The sequence below is a fragment of the Danio aesculapii genome, chromosome 12 (genome assembly GCF_903798145.1).
Source record: "Danio aesculapii chromosome 12, fDanAes4.1, whole genome shotgun sequence".
NCBI lineage: Eukaryota > Metazoa > Chordata > Actinopteri > Cypriniformes > Danionidae > Danio > Danio aesculapii.
Genome location: NC_079446.1, coordinates 23,502,689 through 23,527,106, shown reverse-complemented (window position 1 = coordinate 23,527,106; position 24,418 = coordinate 23,502,689). Strand labels below are relative to the sequence as shown.

The following is a 24,418-nucleotide window of genomic DNA, read 5'->3' as shown; positions in this document are numbered from 1 at the left end:
TGCCATCTGCTGGTAAAAACTCAGCTCCATTCAAGAGGGAATAGTGATGTATTTTGAAATTGGATTTTTGCTTTCAGCTTTATACTACGGTGGCCAAGAAAGCTTAATGCGCTGCAATTTAAGAAAGCACATGCAATTACAAAAAACACCAGCACATAAAGAAACAATCTTCATCAATTTGACAGCACACGTGTTGCGAATTGGTCACAACAAAAACAAGTGAAGAAATGTGCAGCAAATTGGTCACAACACAAACAACTGAAGAAACGGGCTGAAAATTGGTCACAACACTTGCAAATATCCACGTAACACAATGAAAATGTTTCTAGGGAACCCAGAAACATGACGGACCCTGCTGAGATATGGATGTGTTGTTAAGCCGTGATTGTTGCTCAATGAAGTGATTAGTGGTCTTTGAAAGGCGAGTTGTTTTTTGTTTATTTTAATATCTTGATTACACGACATAACACATCCATATCTCAGCAGGGTCCGTCATGTGTTTGGGTCCCCTAGAAACATTTCCATTGTGTTAAGTGGATATTTGCAAATGTTGTGACCAATTTGCAGCGTGTTACTTCGCTTGTTTGTGTTGTGACCAATTTGCAACATGTGTGCTGTCAAATTGATGAAGATAGTTTCTTTATGTGCTGGTGTTTTTTGTAATTGCATGTGCTTTTTTAAATTGCAGCGCATTAAGCTCTCTCGGCCACTGTATTAAACACCTTATTCCCAAGTGATCCTAAATAGGCTTTGTTATTTTTTATTCTTACAATTTATAAATAAAATAAGTATTTGGAAAAATGATGACCTATATCTGTAAATTAAGATAATATTCAGAAAATATATGAGGAACTATGGTACTGCTTGTACATGTAAATAAGGTTTACATCAGTCAAAGAGAATATAAACTTTACTTACCCCTAATGCCACCATAAATCATACTGTCAATAATAATGACTTCATACTGTTTGTTCCTATCCCCATCCACTTGTATAGTCAGAAATGGAGCAGCTTGAGCATTTTGCTAAATCTTTCGTTTTGTGTTCTTTGGAAATAAATTAAGTAATGTAAGTTTGGAATAACATTGAGTCAATATCTACTTAACATACAATTAAAACTTGCTTGACAGATGTTGAATTTCTATAAATGTTACACAAATAGAAGTTTAAGAATTATTAAAACATCAAGAGATATAGTTGTACACATGAATTTTATTGCTTAATTTGGTTTAACATAGATACGAATTTCTAATTTTAAAAGAAGAATGATTTTGCCACCATAGACAGATGCACAGCTTTTTTCATTACAAGTCTTGTAAAAATAATGATTTTCTGCTCCCTGTTGTAGGTATGCGTCCATTGCACTATGCTGCTTGGCAGGGGAAGGCTGACTCTGTGCTTCTGCTGCTGAGAGCCGGAGCGTCTGTGAATGGAGCTTCACATGATGGACAGATCCCCCTCCACCTGGCGGCACAGTACGGACACTATGATGTGGTATGTAGCTCAATATTTCTACTGTTCTGACCAATTTGTGGCTGTCTAGACTGACACAGCGGAGAGTAATGTCAAGATTAAAATAGTTTCTAGACACTTATATCATCATCCATTGTACCAGAGTAGGTTTGGTTGACAGGTATGTTAGTGACTTGATGTTACTGATGTAACAGTTTATGGGCCAGTATGATTTTTTAAATATAAATGCCCATTTATTTCGCCCAAATAGCTTGCATTCCAATATCAAAGTATAGTTTTATGCTTGTAATATCCTTTGATGGACCAACTTTTATTTAAAAAAATGAAATTTAAGTTATCCAAAAATCAAAACTTAACACAAAGGAATAAAAACAGTCCGTTTGGTAATAAAATTAAGATTTTTAAAAATGAAATCTGTCAATCCTTTTAAAATCTTTTCATCCATAACATCCATAAAAAAATCATAGAGATTTAAAATTTAAATTATAAAAATCAGACATTTTAATTCAGGTTTTCTAAAGACACAATTGCTTTATATGTTGAACCCTATGGTTGAACCGATGTAATTTGAGCTTTTATTCCCATATAAACATTGTTCAGTACACGTAAACAAATATCCAACATTACCTATGTCATGAATTAGAACAACAATAATAATATTTTCAAATTTGCTGATTGACATGCTAGATTAAACCAAATTTTGGTGGTTGAAATTAACTTGTGCGTCAAATATGGACGAACCAAACGGTCTTCTAACCCAGCTGTTATTTTAACCCAGGCTGAAATGAGCTCATGAATTTTTACAGATATAATGTTATATTTTCATCTCATATATGGGTTAATATTGAGATGGATTTATCCTGTAAAATACACTGCTCAAAAAATATTAACTCATGGAGGGCTGGATTTGGAGTCACACTCAAAATTGAAGTGGAAAAACACAACACAGGCTTATCCAATTTTGATGTAATGTTCTTAAAACAAGTCAAAATTAGGCTAAGTAGGGTGTGTGGCCACCATGTGCCTGTATAGCCTTCCTACAGTGTCTTGCGATGCTCCTAAAGAGCCAACTCCTGGACAGTTTGTGGTGCAGTGTGATGTAGGTGGATTGAGAGAGACGTGAAGTCCCAGATGTGCTCAATCGGAGTGTTTTTTTTTTTTTCTTTTTTTTTTCGAGCAGTGTATCTTATAGAACCACTGTATTTACACAGTACACACTTTATTATACTACATAACATCAGAAAATATAATAAATAAACAAATAAATATTGTCAGTTGCATTCATCTATCATCAATCTGGCAACCTGTTTATGCTAATGTTTAGAATTTGGACTGCTAGCAGTCAATATTATAATGCCTTAACTTTGATTGCAATGTTTGAATAAATAAAATAGTGAGCTCGCTTTCTAGCTAACTAACAAGCAATTGACACTTTAAAAAAAAAATGTAACAAGGAGGCCTGAAATTATTGGTCCGAAGAGAAAAATGTACAAAATAAATGGCAAAAAAGGCTGAACGCTGCACTTTGATAGTGACTCAGGAATGTGAAGCGAGGCTAATCAAAATCTAGCTTTTGAGGCTGTTTACAGTTTTCTGGCAGCTAGATAAAAAGGATGCATAGTGTTTTATGTTCTCTAAAGGAAAAAGAAGGAAAATCCAAGACATGCCGTAGCACGCTCAAGGCAAAAAAGAGAGGTCCCTCGCAAATATAGCATTACCTTGCAGGTCCAAGTCTTTGTTTCCAAACAATGCATTTTTTTTGTTTACCTGGCTGTCTATATAATACCTCTCAAAACTAGGTTAGACTGACCATTTGGCTTGAAATGCAGAGTATTCCCTTTCCAAATGTTCAAACCTTTATTACAAAACACGTCACTGGATATACTGTGTGCCTTATAACGTAATCATTTACATCATTTACAAAGAATCAACAGAATTTCTTTGTCCTTTCCCTCTTAGTCCTTGACCTTTTTGGATGCTATTTCAGCTTTTGAGTTGACTAAAACCAGTATGGCTTTTGATGTCATGTTCTATTGTGTAAATCCCAGAAAGCTCATGCGGCCAGACTCATCTCTTCTGGCCTTTCACTGTATTCACTGCATGTTTCTGTTTTTCCATCTCAGTCTGAAATGCTGCTACAGCATCAGTCCAACCCCTGTACTGTCAATAAGGTGAAGAAGACCCCTTTAGACCTGGCCTGCGAGTTCGGCAGACTCAAGGTGAGCCGTGTGGAGTGTTTTTCTCAATAACAACAACAATATGATCTGTTGTGACCTTACATATTAGCTTACTGCTATTCCACTTCCCTGGAATAGATTTTTGCTGTTCAACTCTATAAAAATAATATACTGTATGAGCTACAGCAATATGGTGTGGCAGCAAAAATGCAGCCATAATGCAATTAATAATACATCTGCTGCTCACTTGCACAATGACACACAATTTCAAACAGAATGCTAATGAATTAAAGAGCTTTATTAGACCTTAATTATTGTTATTAGGGATGTAACAATTCACCGAGAGCCGATTGAAAATCGATTTAAATATGTGACTATTCAAACCGGTAGAAATGTTGAACAAATCGCGATACATTTTTTGAAAAGAGGGGACGTTTACAGCTGCAAACTCTCTTTACCTGCACATCAGCGGCGAGCAAGAGGTGGAGCGGCAGAGTAAAATGATAGTGGTGAAGTGCGCTGTGATAAAACACAAACTGTGTGCAAATACTGCGAAAAGACGTTTACATACACTAACAGAAAAACAAATATGATGCACATAAACCGTCAACACAGTCAAAAACTACTGTCACAGACATCTATACGCGCAAAAAAACTATTAATAAGCCAAACCACACACACCAGATGATTTGCAGCTCTGCTTGCTCTGTCTGACAAGTGCTATGGAGATTGCACAGTGCATCAATGTTTTGATAGCGAAAGATGTTTTTCAGACTGAAAGAGAAAGCTGTTCTGTTACAGAACCAGGTATTAGATCATTTTAATCCTCTCCTTTTCAAATTAGTTTATGCATATTTTAATAGCTTGCTTTTTATATTATTAAATATTTAAAAATGTTCAAAATTATCTCTTCTTAAGTGCATCACAGTGATACTTATACTAATTAATTATACAAGCAATATTAATTATTCACCTTCATAATCATGTTTAACTCCCATCTCTATCCTAGTATACCATTAGTAATTTTAGAATAGTTTTTTTTTTTTATTGTCAGTGACCAGTCCTCTGGAGCAGAGGGCCTATTGACCACATTTGTACACACTGCTCCACTCTCCACACTAGTCATTTCAGTCCCCAGTGAAAAAGTTTTTTTTTCAGCAGGGGACATTCAACCGAAAATCGTATCGAATCGGGAGTCAGGGGAATCGTTACATCCCTAATTGTTATTGAAGATGCTTTAAATGCTATCGCAATTAAATAGCTAAATATTCAGCGTACTCAAAATCAGCATTGGGTAAATGACCTATAAAAAGTTATTAATTAGTAATTAATCACTTATTACATTTAAGTTTTTATATAGTGATTTTTACAATAATAATTGCTTCAAAAAAGCTTTACAAAAGGTGCATGTTATTGCATTACAGTCAGATTAAGTTAAAGTTCCAATCCAATATAAGTTATAAATATAAAGTGCTTTAATTACCAAATGAGGAATTAATTAATGACTCAGTACTACTTAAAATCTTAATAGAATTTAAATATTTAAAATTTACAAGTCAAGAGTTAATTAAAAAATTTAATTTGTATATCTTTTAATATCAAACATAACATTGTTTTCTTAACAAAAGGATAACTCTTAAATAAAGGAAGGTCAAAGTCAGTAATTATCAAGTAATTTCTGACAAAGTTCTCTAAATTAATTTATACAGTATTGTTGATTTTAATTATTTATTATGAGTGTGAAATATATAACTAACTAATAATAAAATGTAAAACACTTTATTTTCTGTTACTTTGTAACACACTGCACTACTCGCAATGTTAAAGTTTGATTAAAGACCAGCAAACACTAAAATAAGATTTTAATTCAAAAAAATAAAAATAAATTCAGCTGGACAGGCTTTATTAGGGATGAAAATTGTATTTTACGTTTAATATTAACAAGTTATGAGCTTATGTATTGAATCTGACAGAATTTTAATATTGCGTCTGACGTTTAATTTAGTAATATGTGGGTCAGGGTAGTTCACCAAAGAACAAAAATATGTATTTCAGCAGGCCCGAGGATGACATAAGTGCAGTGAAATTGTTCAGCTATTAGCATTTCTGCATCAATTTAGTTAGGGCTCGTCTAATTTAAAATAGCTGTGCCCTTTATAACATCTATCCGAGTTATCCAGAGTCTATTTCCGTACCACCTTCTCAAATATAATTATCAGGAGTTCATGACATAACAGAGCTTGAACAAGGTCTTGTTTATTTTAACGTAGACTGCATTACAATGCACATTCAGTGGTAAAGGATGTTTATTTTGGCGAAGACTGTATTACAAAGCATAGCGTCTCATTAAGCTAATACAAACTGCCTGCGCAAAGCCACAAGCTCAGTGACTTTTGATGAAAACGCTTCAAAAGATGGTTCTCATGATGACAATTCCAGCTGAGGGATCTTTAATTCACCTTAAACTAGATTTGCCAGAGCGAACTCTTTCCATTTAATCTTTCGCGCGCGAGTCATTTGGAATTATAGAATGCAAATGCTGCTGCGAGAGTCGTGCTGAAGGAATGAGTCTAATTTAGCAGCGCAGCAGAGAGTCAGTTGCTGGGCTGCAGGAGGATTTCTGCCCTCTATGGAAACCAAATTCCATTTGACAGATTCTCAAACGCCAAACAGTACAAAGTCATATGCCTGGCCTGACAGCTTAGAATGTTTGCTTTCCAGTATTTTCAATTGGCAGTGACATCTTGTTTAGACATCAGTCAGAAAAACTGGAGCACTTTCTGTCTGAAAGTGTTCTAGTTTTGGATTACTTCCTTACTGTGTTTTTTATTCTTTCCTTCAGGTGACCCAGCTGTTGTTGAACAGTAACATGGTGGTGGCTCTTTTAGAAGGGAACGGCAGGGATAACACCCCTCTGCATCTTGCTGCTCGGAACGGCCACAAGGACATCATCAGGTCTGTTTTTCTCTAACCACAACATATTTATTCAATTGGGCTCCCCTGCATCTCACTTTCAGTCTATATGGGTCAAAGATTAGACGCTTTAGTGTCCATATCAAATTCAATCTACAGTGATTTCATGTACGTAAAAAGCATATTAGATGGAACTAAAGTCAAAATAAAATGTGACAAAATGTGTAAAATGAGTGTAAAATGATGTTAAAACTTTGTCGTTCCGTGTAACAGAAGTTATAATGAATAAAACCACATGCTTATTCTGAACTACTGTATATTTGTTAAAAGGTCATGAAATCCCCCTCTTTTTAGTACGAGTTTACCTCAGAATTGTTTACAAAGCTGTGAGCAGAAGGCTAGGGAAAAATGTGTGTGATGGAACAAAAAGTGAAGCAAGCAACTGTCATTTGTCAGTGGATCATTCTGGCTCTAACTAAATTTTAGACATAACGCATGAAGAAATGCAAAATTTTCTATTTATTATAGTTGATACACATGCATACCTACTTTGAAGGGACAGAAAATCCATGGGCGATGGATTGTTTGAAAGTCATATCTGTCAACATTTGAAAGCTGATAGACGGTGGATTTAAACATTCCAGTACAAGTGCTCTTGTTAAACAATGATCATTAAAGCCAATCACAGTCATATCTGTTGAATGTGTGAACACAATGACCAATCAGCAGTCTTCAATAATCCACTCAGCAGTGCTATAAATGCAAGTGGGAAATGTTGCTATCGTCACATTTTAAAACATTACAGCACAGCACTCGTAGAACCGGCTATTTCTGACAAATATTTGTTACTTCTTATAGCTCATAGGATATGAAACCTCAGTCTCATGAATAATAATTATTAGATACCGATGCATCATCAAAGTACACATGTTGTTGCCCCGTCATAGATTTTAAACCGTGAAGATAAAAATAGGAGAAAAATCTCAAAATTAGCTAGTTATTTACTAATATTACTAATACAACAGATGTTTATCTAACATTGTCTTAATAGATGTTCAACACACACAAATCTTTTAAAATCTCAGAAAATTTAAACCCTTCAATCTAGGGTTTTATGACCATTAAAAATAAATGACCATACTAAATTTGATTATATTTAAAATGACTTCCTAGTGAAGCAAGACCACTAGGGCAAAGATTAGTGTTTTGAAAGGTTGTAACAAATTATTAAGAAAGTAGATCATAAAGCTTGTAGACAAACTGTGATGTTTATTCATTTTGAAATATTTTCACGCAAGGCTGGACGGTATTGAAAAAAAAAATTATCATGTTCCGTATCATTCGGTGTGGATAATTGTTCAATATAAACAATACATTTAGGAATATCAAGATTTTCTTATTTGACCACTTATATTAATTTACCAACATTACTAAGGCAAATAGTTTTAATATTTAACAAATATTTAGACAAAATATCTGATCTCTTAATAAAATTATAAACATAAGTGTCAAAGAGACTTTAAACTTGATAAATAAAATGTTACAAAATGTGTGCAATGATAAAGGTAGGTCAACATCTGTAAGGTGTGAATAATAATGATACAGTAAACCTCAAACTCTGTAAACAAAACAGATTATGAGAATCAAATCCGAGCTTTCAAGTAAAGAAACCAGCCATCATTATTCAGATAAACACTGCAGCATTACAAATTGTAAAGTTGATTAACTACATTACCCCGATGCTAAAAAAAATTTCAGATGGAGTGCTAGCGGCTGGGATGCACAACAAAAGAAACCAAAAAGCCACTCTGGTGACATCCTTACATCCTTTTTTTATTTGCAATCTCCACACTGCTGCTCATACAGCACTCATTTTCGCATGTGTTGTTATTCAGACCTGAATTGACAAGCGTAAATGCAAGGTCTCCTTTACCATTTTCAATGCACATTGCACTCGCGCTCCCCTGGCGTCTCTCATAACTAGTCGGCTATCAAGTTTTTTCTCAGAGGATGACAAACGGAAAAACCATTGCTGCAGCTCTGATACAAGTTTATGGAGAAAAGTAAAAGCACTGCAGTGTTTCTCAGGTTATTAGTCTATCATTATTACTGAAATGTGTGTATTCCATAAAAAAGTGTGAAGCAGATTCATTAGTTTTACTTGCATGAATCGCAGAGCACTTGAAGCATTAAGAAAAGTTCAGATGTTTTCCAACTAGGTATACCTGGAAAATGTGCGCGCCTCCATTGGAGATGACAAACTTACACCCTTAGCTTATTGGCATACCTTCCAAGGCTTGTGCTCAGCAGCCACATTTTAATAAGACTATAGCGCTTCATAACAAATTTTTTTTTTTTATCGTTATTGACAATGGTGTTCGGTCAATAAATACCAATACCGATTTTATCGCCCAGCCATACTTTTACATTGAAATAACGTATTTTGAAGCAGCAACAAAATATAACTTGTCTCAATGCACATGTGGAGTTTTAAGTAAATTTCTAATGCAAGCTGCAATAACTCAATTGGCCAATCCAAATCATAATAATATAAGGGTACCATATTTGTATATCTGAAGTCTGCGTCTAAAACTGATATCGCTGATAAATACCTTGTAGCTTCTTACACCATGGCCCATAATGATCCAATTTAGATCACTAGATAGCAAATAGGTGAGCTTTTTAAATGCATTTGACCATATACATTTAGTAGCTACAAAAGTAATCGCCTCAATTGGGATTTGACAACCACTGGAAGTGTTAAAAAAGGGACAAGTCTAAACATTTCAAACCCTGTTCACACCTGAATTGAATGTTTTCCATGTGTGATTGGATTGACCAAAACATTTCTTTATATCAGAGTTAACTAAGGCTCAAGTCACCCTCAAAACTAATTTAAATTCAACCCCAGCAGGCAGCAAGCTGCAACAAGATAGCAAGAGTTGTACAGTACGTGTGTTTATGTGCATGACGTGGTGCTGTATCAAGCCGGTGGCCAGGCAGACCTTGGCTAGATGCTTTGTTGACATGTTTGTCGAGCAAGGGAGGTGCAGAAAAGAGTGTGTGGAATGAGCGTAGTGCGAGTAGTGTGCATGTGTTGACCTGGACTGCCCTGTAATGAGAGGACTGACGGCGCTGTGATGGTAACACGCATAGGAATGAGGCCGAATAGGGTTACAGCAGCCAGTCAGCTGCTCCACACACTCCTCTAGCAGTAACCATATAAGAAAGTCCACGCTGCAGCTCTATTCTCCACTGCCTTTCTGGAATGCTCGGACTTGTAAACATGGGAAAGATGGACAGTGGTAACAGAAGGACGATCAGCACTTCTTAGTGTGCAGCATTTGGTTGGTTGGTTTGCTGAAGACTGTTTTTGCGCAAGAAATGAATGAACTGTTTCTTTGGTGAATAAATATTATAATGTTGAAGTTTAAAGAACACAAACTTATTTACATGACAACAGCTTTTTTTGAACTCTGAATATAAACGTTTGAAAACACTTTCGAAGCGCACGTTTTTTAAAATAATATCATAATATGTCACTGTGTAAATATAGACTGCTTTGTTGTGAAAATGTTAATATCAGCCACATTTCTTGTACAGTGTATGTACATACTGTACACACATATTTGACAGTGTGTCCAAATGTTTAATGTTTATTTTTGAGGTGACATTTTCAGCTTATACTCTGGCATATATTTTGCAGTGTTTATAGTCATGTACACATACACTTAAGCGGGCGGCATGATGAACCTCATAGAAAACAAAGTTTAGATATTTAAAGATGTGGCATGCGCTTCTCTTCCGGATGTTCGACCCTGTTAAGAGATCAAACAAAAAAATATATTTAGTCATTTTACACTCATCTTTTTAGTCCAAACATGTATGATTTACTTTAATCAAATGAAAATGATTGTTATTTATTTAAGATTTATTTACATTTTCATATAAACTGTGCACTAGATAATTAATTTAGAAAATTAACTTAACAATTACACATGTATAGCCAATAATTTAACATTTGTTTATTTATTAAATCATCACATTTCTGTAGCAGCTCACCGTAACATTCGATCAGTGGCAGCTCTGGGCTTGTTTCCCTCCAGTAATAAAGTCCCAACAAGGAGGGATGAATTAACATGAGACTTGCGCTGGGTTGCAAATGTCGAGAAAGCAGTCTGCTCTGCTCTATAACTATGTTTTAGAAGCTCTCAGTGCAGAAAACCATGCTTTAAATAAATTTATTGGAAATTATGTTTTCTAAATGGCGCTGTGTGTAAATTTGGATAATGCTTTTATATGGCCCTGTACTAGATCATGACCTAGTTGTAGACCCTGAGTTAGTCCGCATATATACTTGTCTCTGTGTTAAAGGGCACCTATGATGAAAATCAACTTTTGTAAGCTGTTTGGACAGAACTGTGTGTAGGTGTAGTGTGTCACATTGAAGTGATCGAAACACAATAAGTCTCTCTTTTTTTTATTTCCTTATGTTAAAATAGGATCAAAATCCCTCAAATTTATAGGCCCATATTGCGGATTGTGATTTATTTATTTTTTTTATTTTTTTTAATTTAATTAATTTATTTATTTTTTCCCTGCCCACCCAATTTGATTGACAGACGCATATTGACATGTCTCTGTAGTAACGCATATAATCATATCCACAAGACAGGATGTGCGCAGAGCAACTGGGATTAAAAGATCTGATCAGCTCACTGTGATCATCAAGCATCATCAAATGTGATCAAGAATGAGTTTTACAAGTTTAAAACGTTTTTAAACAGTGCATGATTGTTTTATTGTTGCAGAAAGGCTTGAATTAACTCCACAACAAATACATTAAGTTCTTGTCTATCACTGTGCTGTTTATCTACGTGAAGGCTACACACCTCAGAGCAGATCATACAGATGGGATCAGACAGATCTCTATGGCATTGACATGCATGTGGAAAGGGCGGGTGGGGCAAACCACCTTTTTTTTGCATTAAAGGCACAGGCAACAAAAGCTATTACAATGTCCTGACAGCTCAAATTTCCCAGATTCCGAAAGGTATAATAAATAATCTGATGGGTGTTTTGAGCGGAAACTTTAAAGACACATTCTGGAGACAAAAGACTTATATTAAATCTTGAAAAGGGGGTAAAATTGGTGCCCTTTAAAACTAATATTTATGTGCATGTTGAAATCACAAATGTGGCCAAATAGAAGGTGCAGCTTATTTAGTAGTATTGCATTTCACACTTTCATGTGTGAGATCTGAGGAGATTTTCCATGAAAAACTTTTTAAATGTTAGTTTGGTAACTTTTTTTAATCCTAAGGTTTCACAAAGCTTCAGAAAGTTATAGCGACTACTTTTATGCTGCTTGCAACGTCACTCCTGGTTTACTTCAAATCTGTGCTAAAGAGAATAAAAGAACAATAAAAAGTCATAGGGATTTTGAACAACATGAAAGTGAACACTTTGGATGACCTCTGTTAAAAACAAGAGGCCAGGCTTTTAATCCATTGAAATGACTGAATTAATCAATTGCCATTAAATGGAATATGGGTCCAGCACTGCTGCTTTATACTGAATCCTGAAGAGACAAACAATGTAAAACGATGCAGAGGCTGATTTGTTACTCAAAAGTTTTAAATTACCATGACATTTGACCTCTTGCTGGTGGTCTTCAACTTACTATCGTCTTGTGGTTTCAGTGCTGCCTACTCACTTTGCAACTTTGGTGTTAAATTTGCACTTGTACTACTTAATACAGTATTGCTGCAGGCTGAATTTTCTACACTGCTGTAATAGTTTCATGTTTCTCATATTATCTCCTTCTACAGTTTCTTCTCGCATTTTAAAATAATTTCAACTAAATTTGAGATTTCATATTTGCCTATTAAGCCATTTGCATAGTAACATATAAGACCAGATAACCTGGCAGATTCGATCTTGTGGTAATGAGCAGCTGAGAGTGAGTTTGTTGGTGACTTGTTGACAGGATGGATCGTGTGTCACTGTGGTCTATCACTCATTTTTAGACTGCTGCTAAAAGCTGGGATTGACATCAACAGAACCACTAAATCCGGGACGGCTCTGCACGAGGCTGCCCTCTACGGGAAAACAGAAGTAGTAAAATTATTGCTTGACGTAAGTGGATAAATACAGAATAACAGAAACTGAAATGATTTACTATGTTTATTTCATTTCTACCCCTATGCAAGATGTATTATAAAAGTGTTTCACGTTTTTGGGGTCTTTCCTAGAGTAAAGTGCTTAAATGTGTAATATTAGAGTACAGTGATTTCTAATGCATTTCTGTTAGAATATATGCAGCCATTTTTTTACTTACCTGAGCTAACTCACATTTTAATCCATTGCTTCACCATATGTCACAGGCTGGGATTGATGTGAACATCCGCAACACCTACAATCAAACAGCTCTGGACATTGTGAACCAGTTCACTACTTCACATGCCAGCAAAGAAATCAAACAACTCCTCAGAGGTGACTCAGAAATCCAATGCTCTTGGTTTTGTTCTTGTATCCCTTGATCCAGTTTTTTCAGTTTGTTCTGTCATTTCTTTACCTTTCCTATTCCAAGCCATTCATCTTCTATTTTCTTCTGTTTTTACTTTTTCTTTTTGAGCTCAGGTAGATCTTAATTAACTCCCCCGACATGTTAATTGCTAATGACAGATGAAAGGGATAGCTGTACGGCTTACTAAGAGCTCATCTATAGTGCCAATTTGGTATGGTCAAATTACTTCCATCGCAGGGAAACAGGGAAACAGGGAAACCCGGGGTAAACCCACACGAGTATGTGGAGAACATGCAAACTCTGAACAGAAATGTCATCTGGTCCAGTAATAAGGAACTAACAGTGTTAATCACTGGGCTGCCGTGTTGCCCAATCTAGAAAAAGGCAGGAGGAGTTGGGGTGGTGGTGGGGGGGGGGGGGGGGGATTCTTCAAGACGAAGATACTGAGGTAGGAAACTCTGGTTATTTATAGTGAGTTAGGAATCGTCTGATTGGTGAATCATGTGTTAGCTATTGCTGGACCAGCCGTGAACAATCATAAGCATGTGATCCTTTCGAGATTAGTTTATAAATAAACTTCACTTTTCCTTTTGCTTCCCTTTTCTTTCATTTCTTTTCTGTTCCCTTCCTTTCCTCTCCTTTCCAGGCTTTTCTTTTCCATTATTTTTCATTTAATTTCCGTAATTTTTCTGTAATTTCTTAACTTTTCCTATTCCAAACCATTCATGTTCTTACTCCTTATGCTTTAATTTTTCTCTTCATTACTGTATTCCTTTTTCCATTTTTTACGCTTTACTGTTTCTTTTTACCAATTCTCACTCTTTCCCTTATTTTTATCCTTTTTTTACTCATTTACTCGTTTTACTTAATTTCCTTTCATTTCCTTCCCTTCCATTTCCTTTTACAGGCTTTTTCATTGTATTGTTTTTGCACTTTTTATTCCTTTCCTTTCCCTCTTCCAGGCTTTTCCTTTCCATTATTTTTCTTTCTTCTCGGTTCCTTACTTTCCTTTCCTTTATTCTTAATTCAATTTAATATCCATTAGTTTCCCTTTCCTTTCCTTGATTATTTTCTCATAATTTCCTCTGTCATTTTTCTTTTATTTCCTTTCCTCTTTCTTTTCCATTTCCATGATTTTTCCTCTCCTCTCCATTCCTTTCCTCTCCTCTCTTCTCCTTTCCTCTCATTTCCTTTCCCACCTCCAGGTCTTTCCTTTCCATTATTATCCTTTCTACTCAGTTGTTTTCTTTCCTTCCCTTTCCTTTTCCTCCTTTTCTTTTCTTTTCTTTTCATCTTCCAGGCTTTTTCTTTCAATTATTTTTTATTTAATTTCCATTATTTTTCCTTTACTTTAGATTTTTTCCTTTCCTTTTGTTTTTTCCTTTACTTTACTTTACTTTTTACTTTACTTTACTTTACTTTACTTTACTTTACTTTACTTTATTTTACTTTTCCTTACCTTACTTTACTTCTCTTTTCCTTTTGTTTTTTCCTTTCCTTTCCTTTACGTTACTTTACTTTACCTTACCTTACCTTACTTTACTTCTCTTTTCCTTTTGTTTTTTCCTTTCCTTTCCTTTCCTTTCCTTTCCTTTCCTTTCCTTTCCTTTCCTTTCCTTTCCTTTCCTTTCCTTTCCTTTCCTTTCCTTTCCTTTCCTTTACTTTACTTTACTTTACTTTACTTTACTTTACTTTACTTTTCTTTTCCTTTTTTCCTTTACTCCTGTTCTTTGACTATTGTTTTTCCACTTTGTGCCCCCTCCAATATGAAGTGTAATGTATATTATTTGATGTCAGGTCATGAGCCTTTGTTCATTGTTCTCTTTGACTGTGTGCAGACAATAGTTGTCTAGAGTGTGTTTAGTGTTGTGTGCTCGTTTCTGGGAACCTGCTTTCATAAGCTTTGTTATAAAGCTATGGAGTTGCATAACATTACTGTCCCGGGGCACAGCAGTGACAGCCTGGAGATTTCACTAAAAGTTTTGTTTACGTCTTTGCGTGTCTGTGTCTAGGCGTACGTCTGGATGTGTTAAGTAGCTGCACCCTTCCACCGTCCCTCCTGTAATCCAGCAGCTTGTTGTCTTTGAAGTGCACGCTTTGATACGAGCACTAAAACGGCTGAAGGAGCCGAGTTTGAAGATGAGAAGAGTTTAGCAGTTCAGCTCCTCATTAAAGTTTCAGGAGATGTGCTAAGTGTTTCAGAGTATTTAAACAGTACATTACTCGTCTTTAAATTTAGCTTATTACACTTTAATATTGCAAACAAACACCACCTGAGTCTGGAACGCTTAGTTATTTTGACCAATACGAAGGCCTCTTAAATGACTAGTAGAAGACTTGATGAATATTTTCAAACAGTTTTTCTTTCTCTCTCATTCATGCATTCATTGCCCTGGGTGGTGACCTTTAGACGCCAGTGGAGCATTACAGGTGAGAGCTTTGAAGGACTACTGGAATCTCCACGACCCCACTGCTCTCAACATCCGAGCAGGAGATGTAATCACGGTAGGCACAAAAGAAATTACATTTCAAGCGAACACCCCACTATTTCTCACAAGAGGTGCCCTAATTTAATACTGTAAAATGTGAGTTATGCAATAGGCAACGTGCTGTTGATGTGTATTGTTGCCAACTTACTAAACTATATTCTGATGAATCACAGAAACATCAAAACCAAAAGATGTTTAGGCCGTTGGATAAAAGAGTAGAGCTGAAAGCAATATTCTCTAAGATGCAAGACAACACTCCCAATTGCACACTGTATCATATTTCTAACTGATGATAATCACGTCCCGCTCATAAGACAGAATAAAGTAAGTGGTGAATGGTAATTTGGTGTTCCCTACAGAGATTACTTTAGCATGCTGCAACATGTTCTGGCCAACCAGCCTTTGATGTCTGGCTGGAATGAACCGTAGCTTGTTGTTTGTGCTATGGTAGCATGTGTTCAGCCTAGTTTCTCCTTATAGTGTGCTTCGCGCCCACTGAAAGACTTGTTCGGTGTGTGTACTGTTGAGTGCTGCCTGAGGCTCGGTGCCACACGTATGCCATGTTATTGTTCACACCTTGTCTGTCTAGATAGCTTCAGGCGGCCATTTCTGCTAGCATAAAAGACTGCTGTGCTTTTGTGGCAGAGGCACATAAGAGACTTTTTTTAAAGCTAGCTGTGAAAGATATTTCCACTCAGGTACACTTTAGTTCGTTTACAGCAATATTGGGAAATTACGGGGTTGAATTAAGGGGAAATTAACATGCTGCCCAATGATTAGTTCTAAATGAAAGATAAAATATGAACTGCTATTCACCCTTAGGGCACAGATGTGGACCTTTAAAGAGTGGTTTTGAGAACAAAGCACCATGGGGTGAATTCAGTAAACAGCATGTTTATTTTTTGGAACAAAACCTGCTAATTTCTAGGTTGGGCAGGCACTGAAAAGCCTGAGAGCCTGCATTTAGCATTGAGTACGTCTCACTCACTTTCTCACAAGACACGTTTTAAATGTAAATTATTATGACATTTTAATCGCAGCACAGTTTGCGTGGTGTGACTAGTGTTATGTAAATGTGGCAATCAAAAAAATCTGGTAAACTTTCTAAAACTTTTTAAGAAATGTAAATAACGATGAAATTAAAATAGAAATGCTGCTTTAGCAACTGAAATGATTATTAACTTATTTAAAGGGCACCTATGATGAAATTCATCTTTTGTAAGCTGTTTGGACAAAACTGTGTGTAGTTATAATGTTTACACCGTCATATTGGGGTGATAAATAGACAATAAGTCTCTTTTTTTGAAATTTCTGGACATTAAAATAGGATCCAAATCCCTCCCATTTTGAGGCCCACCGCAACATGACATAATTGATAATTGATTGACACTGAATTGATTAATAGCCGCGTATTAACATGTCTCCGTAGTAATGCGTAAAATCAAATCAACAAGACAGAACGTGCGCAAAGCAAGTGGGATTAAAAGATCTGTTCACCTCTCTGTGACCATCAATCATCATCAAATGTGATCAAGAATGAGTTTTACTAGCTTGAAACGTTTTTAAAACAGAGCATGTTTGTAATGAATTAAAGCGATTTTACCGTCTTTACTTTATCACCACAGCCACATGTCAGTACAATTATAAAAGATAAATCAGGTTTATTTTGTACATTAACATAACGAATATTCATACAGCAGTGGATATTAACATGTATTCTGTCAAAAACAGTGCAAAGTTAAAAGGGCGCGATGTGTTTGTGTGTCCGCTGTGTGTGTGTGCAAGCGTGAACTTTGAAACGACATTGTTGCAACTCCACAACAAATACATCAAATAATCATTGGGAACGTTTTTTTTACTGTAGTATTTCTCACAAACGTTACGTGAGATCTTCCTTCATGTCTGTCAATGTGCTGTTTATCTGAAGCAGCTGAGGCGGAGATTGAGGCACACTCTAACAGGCACATGGGAACAATTGGCAGGAAGAATTAGCACTAAAGGCTCAGGCCACAAAAAATGCTACATAGTGCTAATAGCAGAAAATTCTAATGTTCTGAAAAGTATAATAATTAATCTGATGGGTTTTTAGAGCTGAAACTTTACAGACACACTCTGGAGACACAAGACTTTTCTTAAATCTTGAAAAAGGGATAAAATAGGTGCCCTTTAAACAAACAACAGAGGTTAAAACTAAATAGAACTAGTAAAAGTTTAAGAATTACTAAAATGATAAAACTACTAAAAACAAATCTAAAATGAGGTAACAGTTAAAATTAATATAAATAATTCTGTAATGTCAAAATATGTATATAATTTCTAATGTAAATAATTGTAACTGTGAGGACGCTGGACAACAGAGTTGAGGATCCATGTGCAGTTTTATAAAAAAGTAGTCAGGCAGGCAATGGTCAAATACTGGAGCAAACAGGAGCATACAGGTTATCCAAAAGGTAAAGTCAAGTAACAGGCAAATGGTCAGTACAGACGGCAAAGAATCAATAAAGAGAAAACAAGGCAAGAATCAAACACAGAAAGACTAGACAGGAGAACGCTTTGTGATATACAGGGTGTAAACCAACAAGACTCAGCAAAGTGTGTGACAAAGTGAGCAGTCTATATACTCTGAGTAATCAGTCCTTGAGCAGCTCCCAGCTGTGTGTGTAATCGAAGGTGAACTGGAACAGGTGTGAGTGAGGTGCATGACGGGATTTGTAGTTCATATGGTGACAGGATTGTAGTCCGAGTGAAAGTGAATGTTTACCAGCGATCTGCAAGCCTGGATCGCTGGTGATCATGACAATAATGTCAAAATAATTATGATAGATTGCACCAGTGAGCTGATGTCATTAAACATGAACATAATAATTTTTTTTCTGTGTAAAATCCACAATTTCAGTTTTTGATGTCCATTTATTTATTTTGTCTGCTTCACAATGGGAATCATGTAAGGGTGGCCTTTTAGAAGCATTGCCTAATTTGCATATTTCCTTCAGAGAACTGACTCCTAAAACAACTTAGACAGGTGTTGCACGTTAACGGAAAATATATTCTTAGTGTCTTTTTCCAGGCACGCTTCACACTCAACACAATTTTGTGTCAGTCAGTAGGAATGACTTTCATTGCTGCACAAGCTTCTCTGCCATGTGTGGAATGTCAACTGACTTAATTTACTGCATTGTTCAGCCAAATGAGGCAACAATCACAGGCTAAACCACAAGGTTAGGAAAGGGTAGAAGACTTATTTAAAACTAGTTGACACAAAGGACATTCAGCATTGAATAGGCTAGGGTACGCAGATGACCATGTCAAATCATGATTAATTTAAAGTGATCGCACACAAAAGAAAAAAGAAAAAGTCTCATTAGACATTTAAAGAGCTGTTCACCCTCAATATCCTGTGATGTTATTGGTCTGCTTCAGGTCTTGGAGCAACACATGGATGGACGATGGAAAGGACACATCCATGACAGTCAAAGGGGCACTGACCGTGTGGGATTCTTCCCTCCTTCCATCGTGGAGGTTATTAGTCGCAGATCAGGTATTTAAGTGCAAATCACTACAAAGTCAGCGCAAATATGTGGTTCATCACCTGTTTTATTGATGACATCTGCTGCAGTACCTGTCCCAATCTACATTTCCCGCTATAGAAATATTCAGTTGCAGCCCACCAACACAGGACTCAGCGAGATTAAAATAGTTTTATATTTTTAAAACAAGGTACTTTTTTTTAATTGATAATATCAACATAACATAAGTAATATTTGAATATTTTCTGCACTGACCAACAAAAGTTTGATAGAATTTTGTTAGATGTTTATGCTATTGTTTATATGTCTCAACCTTTTATGGGCTTTTGCATCTTTTATGGGCTTTAGTTCTATTGGTGGAAGTACTCATTTTTGCCTTCTTTAAGCAGCAGGAGCTGGGATCTATTTTAGGATTTTTAAATTATCTATATATAGGAAATAAATAGATAATTCATTTGGTGAATCTACTGAAAATAAGCTCCCATTCAGAGTAGGATCTAACCCAGCACAACAGGAACTACCAGACATGAAAGTAAAAGTTAATTGGGCGAATTCAGGTCATTTGAACATTTTCAGAGCACATACATTTACATGACGCTGATGTTTCTAGTATTTACCTGTTTTTTGTGTGGTGTCTTATTTTCTTACCTTTGATGACTTTATATGGGTTGTTGATCAAGTGATTAAGGCTGCATTTACACTGCAGATCTTGATGGTCCATTCCGATTTTTGTGACTGTATCTGATTTTTTTGATGACCTGCTTACATTATCTTTTAAATGTGACTGATATCCGATCGTATGCATTTACACTGCGAACGGCAAAAGGCGCAATGACCATGAAAAAAGAGTGGGTGCTGAAAGACAGCTGATAATAAAAGAGCACTGTTTTCAATCTGTTTGCAGGGTTTAATTTTTTAAAAAATCTTTTAAAAAGTTATTTTACTATATTTATGAGAAAAAAGTTCTCATTTGGCCACTTTCTTTTAATCAAGGTCTTTTTAAACCAGTAGGCATCCTAATGTGATGTCCATGCCATGAATTTTGCAAGTGATGTATGCAAAAGTTTTATATTATTTTAGATTGGTTACATGGCAGATGTTGCGCTCTAGCTCTTTCTCTTGTTAACATGCGTAAATACTTGTGCTACATGACAATATAAAAGCTTTTAGTCCTCGTGTATGAGATTTAAGGTTTGGGATTGTGCCGAAGTCTTTTCCAAAATGAAAGTTGCGTCAGAGTTAACGTCATTCGATATGGTTTTTATTGACGTGCGACTCGCATTGACAGGTAAAAATCCCACATCTGATTCAAATCAGATACATTTTCACACACAAACAATGCCTGAATCTGATTTGAGTAAATTGGAATCCATGTGATTTTTTTTTTCCTGCTTACATGTACAAGGGGCGTATCCGATCTAGGCCACATGGGAGCAAAAAAAATCAGAATTGAGTCACTTGAACCATGCAGTGTAAATGCAACCTAAGTCTCACAACCATCCTTTCTGTCAGATACACGTTTCTTCTCCTTTATCATGATACTCACAACAAAAATATAGCTTTGATCATAGCATCCACCATTCTTCAGTTGGTAATTTTATTGAAAGCTGCATTGGTTGTCACTGTCAGCCAGCATGTATCACTTCAGAGTTATAGTTGTTAGTTCCTATGACCGAGTTCCTATAGAGAGTTTGCACTTAAATCAATATTTACATCAGCATGCATAAAAGAGGTTGCCAGTTTAGAAAATAAGTCTTTGCTTATGATCCAAAGACACTCAAAAAAACAAGCTAGAGATCGCTGGGGTTGTAATGCAAACCACAGCATGCTTAAACAAGAACTGACAACATTCAACTGAAACAAAGACTCTAAATATTGTGAACAAAGAACAAAGGCACCTAAACTAGGCACAGGTGAAACTAATGGGTAACTATGGAAATAAACACAAACATAATCAATAAACTAATAAACTCTAATCCAATAATCTAATCTATGGTAATAGATATAGATACAGAATAAGAGTCAGAAATAGAAACGAGTCAAAATAAAAGTCAACAGAATGGAACATAAACCTGATAGCATTTTAAATCATTCATTCATCTTAAATTGGTTATTTTTGTTTTAGAAATGTTGTATTTGGTAAATATTATTAAAATTAATATTCATTATTAAGATTAATTATTATTATTAAGATTACCAAACGAACTGATGTGTTTTTATTAACTTGCATTTAACAAAATTTAATAAATATCTCACAAATGTGCTACTTTTAAAATCCTAAAACTTTTCCATTATTTACAGGTTTAAAATAGAATCTAAATCCCAGATTTTAAATGTGCCGTACTCTGACGTTTCTATCCCACAGTATGCATATCGAAATAATGCGTACTTGAAGTACTGCAGTTCTCATGAATTCTTGAAGACATGCGGACATGTAGTCTATTGATAAAGGCACACACAGACACACACTCTAATGGGATTAACAGGAACATATTGGGGGCAGGCGGATCAGCTTTAGAGCCCTGTGCTTTCATGAAAGGGGGAGCTGGCCTCAGATTTCTGAGGCCTGAGCAGAAAATCTTTCCCTGAAATGAGTCTGGTATTTTTTTTTCTCAGTGGCAGACTCAGCACTCTGTCGTGTCACAGCATCAACATCCTGCTGCTTGCACGAAATTAGCCTCTGCTCTAGGCTTCTGCCTCAATATTGCTGAAGAGGACATGATGGAGGCAAAACAGCCAGATTAAAACCCAACCACTTATCTCATTGTGCTGGGGTGTTTCTCCCTCTTGGTTTATCTTGTCCGGATGCTAAAATCTCCACAGGTCCATCTCATGTTTTGTAATGATTGGAGGGTGATTTGTCTTTTGTGTGTGCTAATATTATTATTTTGTGCAATATACAGTCGTATTTTGAAAATGTCACATTGATTTACATCGATTGGATAAAACAAATTACATGGATGTCATTGTTGACAGATTTTTTATTTTCTGTATGGGTAAGTGTTTAAAGTTGTTTACTTGTTTAAAGAGGTCAATGTTATTTTTCCACCATTTAATTTTATTATTTATCTAATAAATAATAAAAGAAAATATTTTCACAACCATTTAAAAGTTTGGGTTGGTAAGATGTTTAAATTATATGCTCACCAAGGCTGCATATATTTGATATAAAAATGGTAATCCATAAAATATTAATTTGTAATAAATTTATATTACTCATTTAAATTGCTTGTATTATGGGTATAATTTTTTTTAATACAGTATATATTTCTATTATAATTTTTATAATTTTTTCCTGTGAAGCAAAAGTTTCATCCATTATTTTAATCATCGGTGCCACATGATCTAAAATAAAATCTTATTCATTAATAATGAAAACTTAAAATATGTTGCTTAAAGGGGTGGTCTACTACGATGTCACATTTTAAACTTTAGTTCATGTGTTACGTAACTGTGTGAAATAAACCACATCTCTGAATGTAATACGCTCAAGGGTCAATGCAAAAGGAGACATTGGCTTTTACAGAATTTGCAAAACCTACTGCAAAAGAAATTTGGGGACTACAAAAAATACATGCGGGCTAGTGAGATCACAAATGCTTCAGGTTACATGCATTCACCATGCGCATACACCCCGCGCAGCAAAGAGGCATGGTCAGAAGCACTGTAATTTTATAGCAGAGAAAGCTAAAATGCTATCTAAACACTGCTTTTCCACAGAGCTTCTTCTGTTTCTGTATTTGGGCTTCTAAAGGACACGGCACAAAGAGAGAAGTGCTTACAGTTTCATTTTAATTATGTTTCACAGAATTCTAAAAAATATATATATAGCTAACATTTGACAAAGGAGAGCTTCCAGAATCTCTCTCAGTTCAGATTCGGCTAAAAACTCCTCAAAGAAGGAGCAGCTCCAACCATAATAGATGAAGCTGTGGATTGGGAGCCACAACCTGTGAGAATTTTTATTTGTTAAAATTGATCTGTTAGCAAGTTTGTAAACAAGGATGTAAACAATGGGAAATGCTGTTTGGCACCGTTAACAATTTAGCTACAAATTCATATTTATCCGTCAAACCACTGTAAACACCCACAATCTTCACCAACGCTGCAGTATCTCTCTATGCGGCTGCTTTCCTTTCGATCTACATCTTAAATAACGAACTCTCAAAAGATATGTGAACATTTCATATACTTACACATGCTTATAACCTGAATATATGTGAAAGACACTTGTCAAATTTTTTTTTAGATAGCAGGCATGAGGTTCAGCTGTGTCCTCTTCATTTTCTGTCTGATTCAGGCTCAAACTGATACGGCTAACAGCTACTCTGACTGACAGTATTTACAGAGCAGAGGCAAAGCGCATGCTTGTAGGGGCGTGACGCTTTTCCTGGCGATGTGGAGCCGATCCACAAATCACAGCACAATATGTTAGCAGACCAATCAGAGCCTTTTGAAGGTGGGCCTTTCAGAGGAACTAGGAAATATGGCGGTCGTAAAGTAAGATACATGAAGAAATAATGTGATTTTTGTTTTTACAAATGAAGCATGAGCACACATTGCTTTGCATCTTATAAACACGACCAAGCCTTAAAAATACAGTCTGAACCACCCCTTTAATATATTTGATTAGTAGGTCAGAAGAACAGCATTACTTTAAAATAAAACTTTTAATTTTAAATGAATTTAAAACTTGTCTAATTGAATGCATGCTTGCTGAATACAAGAAATAATCCTGTTGAACCCAAACTTTTACAAACATTTGTATTTGTATTTGTCCATATTATTTAGAGCGTATCTTTAACCCTTTATATGACACTCATTAAAATAGTCATTGGACAAAACTGGAGTGTTACTGGGGGGACTTGAGAACAATTCCAATCATTGGTAATAAAGCAACAATATGTAGTGTATAAAGGGTTAATTGAAGCATCTTGCTCAAGAATTGTTCATTTGTTTTTATTGTCCCTCATCTGTTTCCATGTTGTGTCAATAGGGGGCGTTCTCTCCCGACAGGCCTCACTGCCCGTCCAGAGACATCACATACTGTCCAGAGCCCTGCCCTCACACAATTCTCATCACACTTCTCACACTGACGACTCCTACACCTTATACTCATCCACCCATCCTACCCTGACTCACCACAACGGCCTGGATCAGCACTCAGGTAGTGTGTGAATTGGATTTGCATGGATAAATTCAAATACACACACAACTAAAATCCATCCATCCATTCATATGTGAAAGCAAAATGTCTGTGAGCATCTGAACAACAGCTCTTTGACCTATTGTAGCTGCATATAGGCATGTT

General features: G+C 35.8%; 1 protein-coding gene across 1 annotated transcript in view; it reads left to right on the top strand.

Annotated features, from left to right (window-relative positions):
- caskin2 (CASK interacting protein 2) overlaps positions 1–24,418 on the top strand; it is a 97,825-nt gene that overhangs the window by 46,571 nt on the left and 26,836 nt on the right. Inside the window, 8 exon segments of the mRNA XM_056469255.1 lie at positions 1,348–1,493; positions 3,596–3,691; positions 6,492–6,604; positions 12,592–12,700; positions 12,949–13,057; positions 15,502–15,596; positions 19,001–19,118; positions 24,104–24,274. Coding sequence (XP_056325230.1) covers positions 1,348–1,493; positions 3,596–3,691; positions 6,492–6,604; positions 12,592–12,700; positions 12,949–13,057; positions 15,502–15,596; positions 19,001–19,118; positions 24,104–24,274 — 957 coding nt within the window.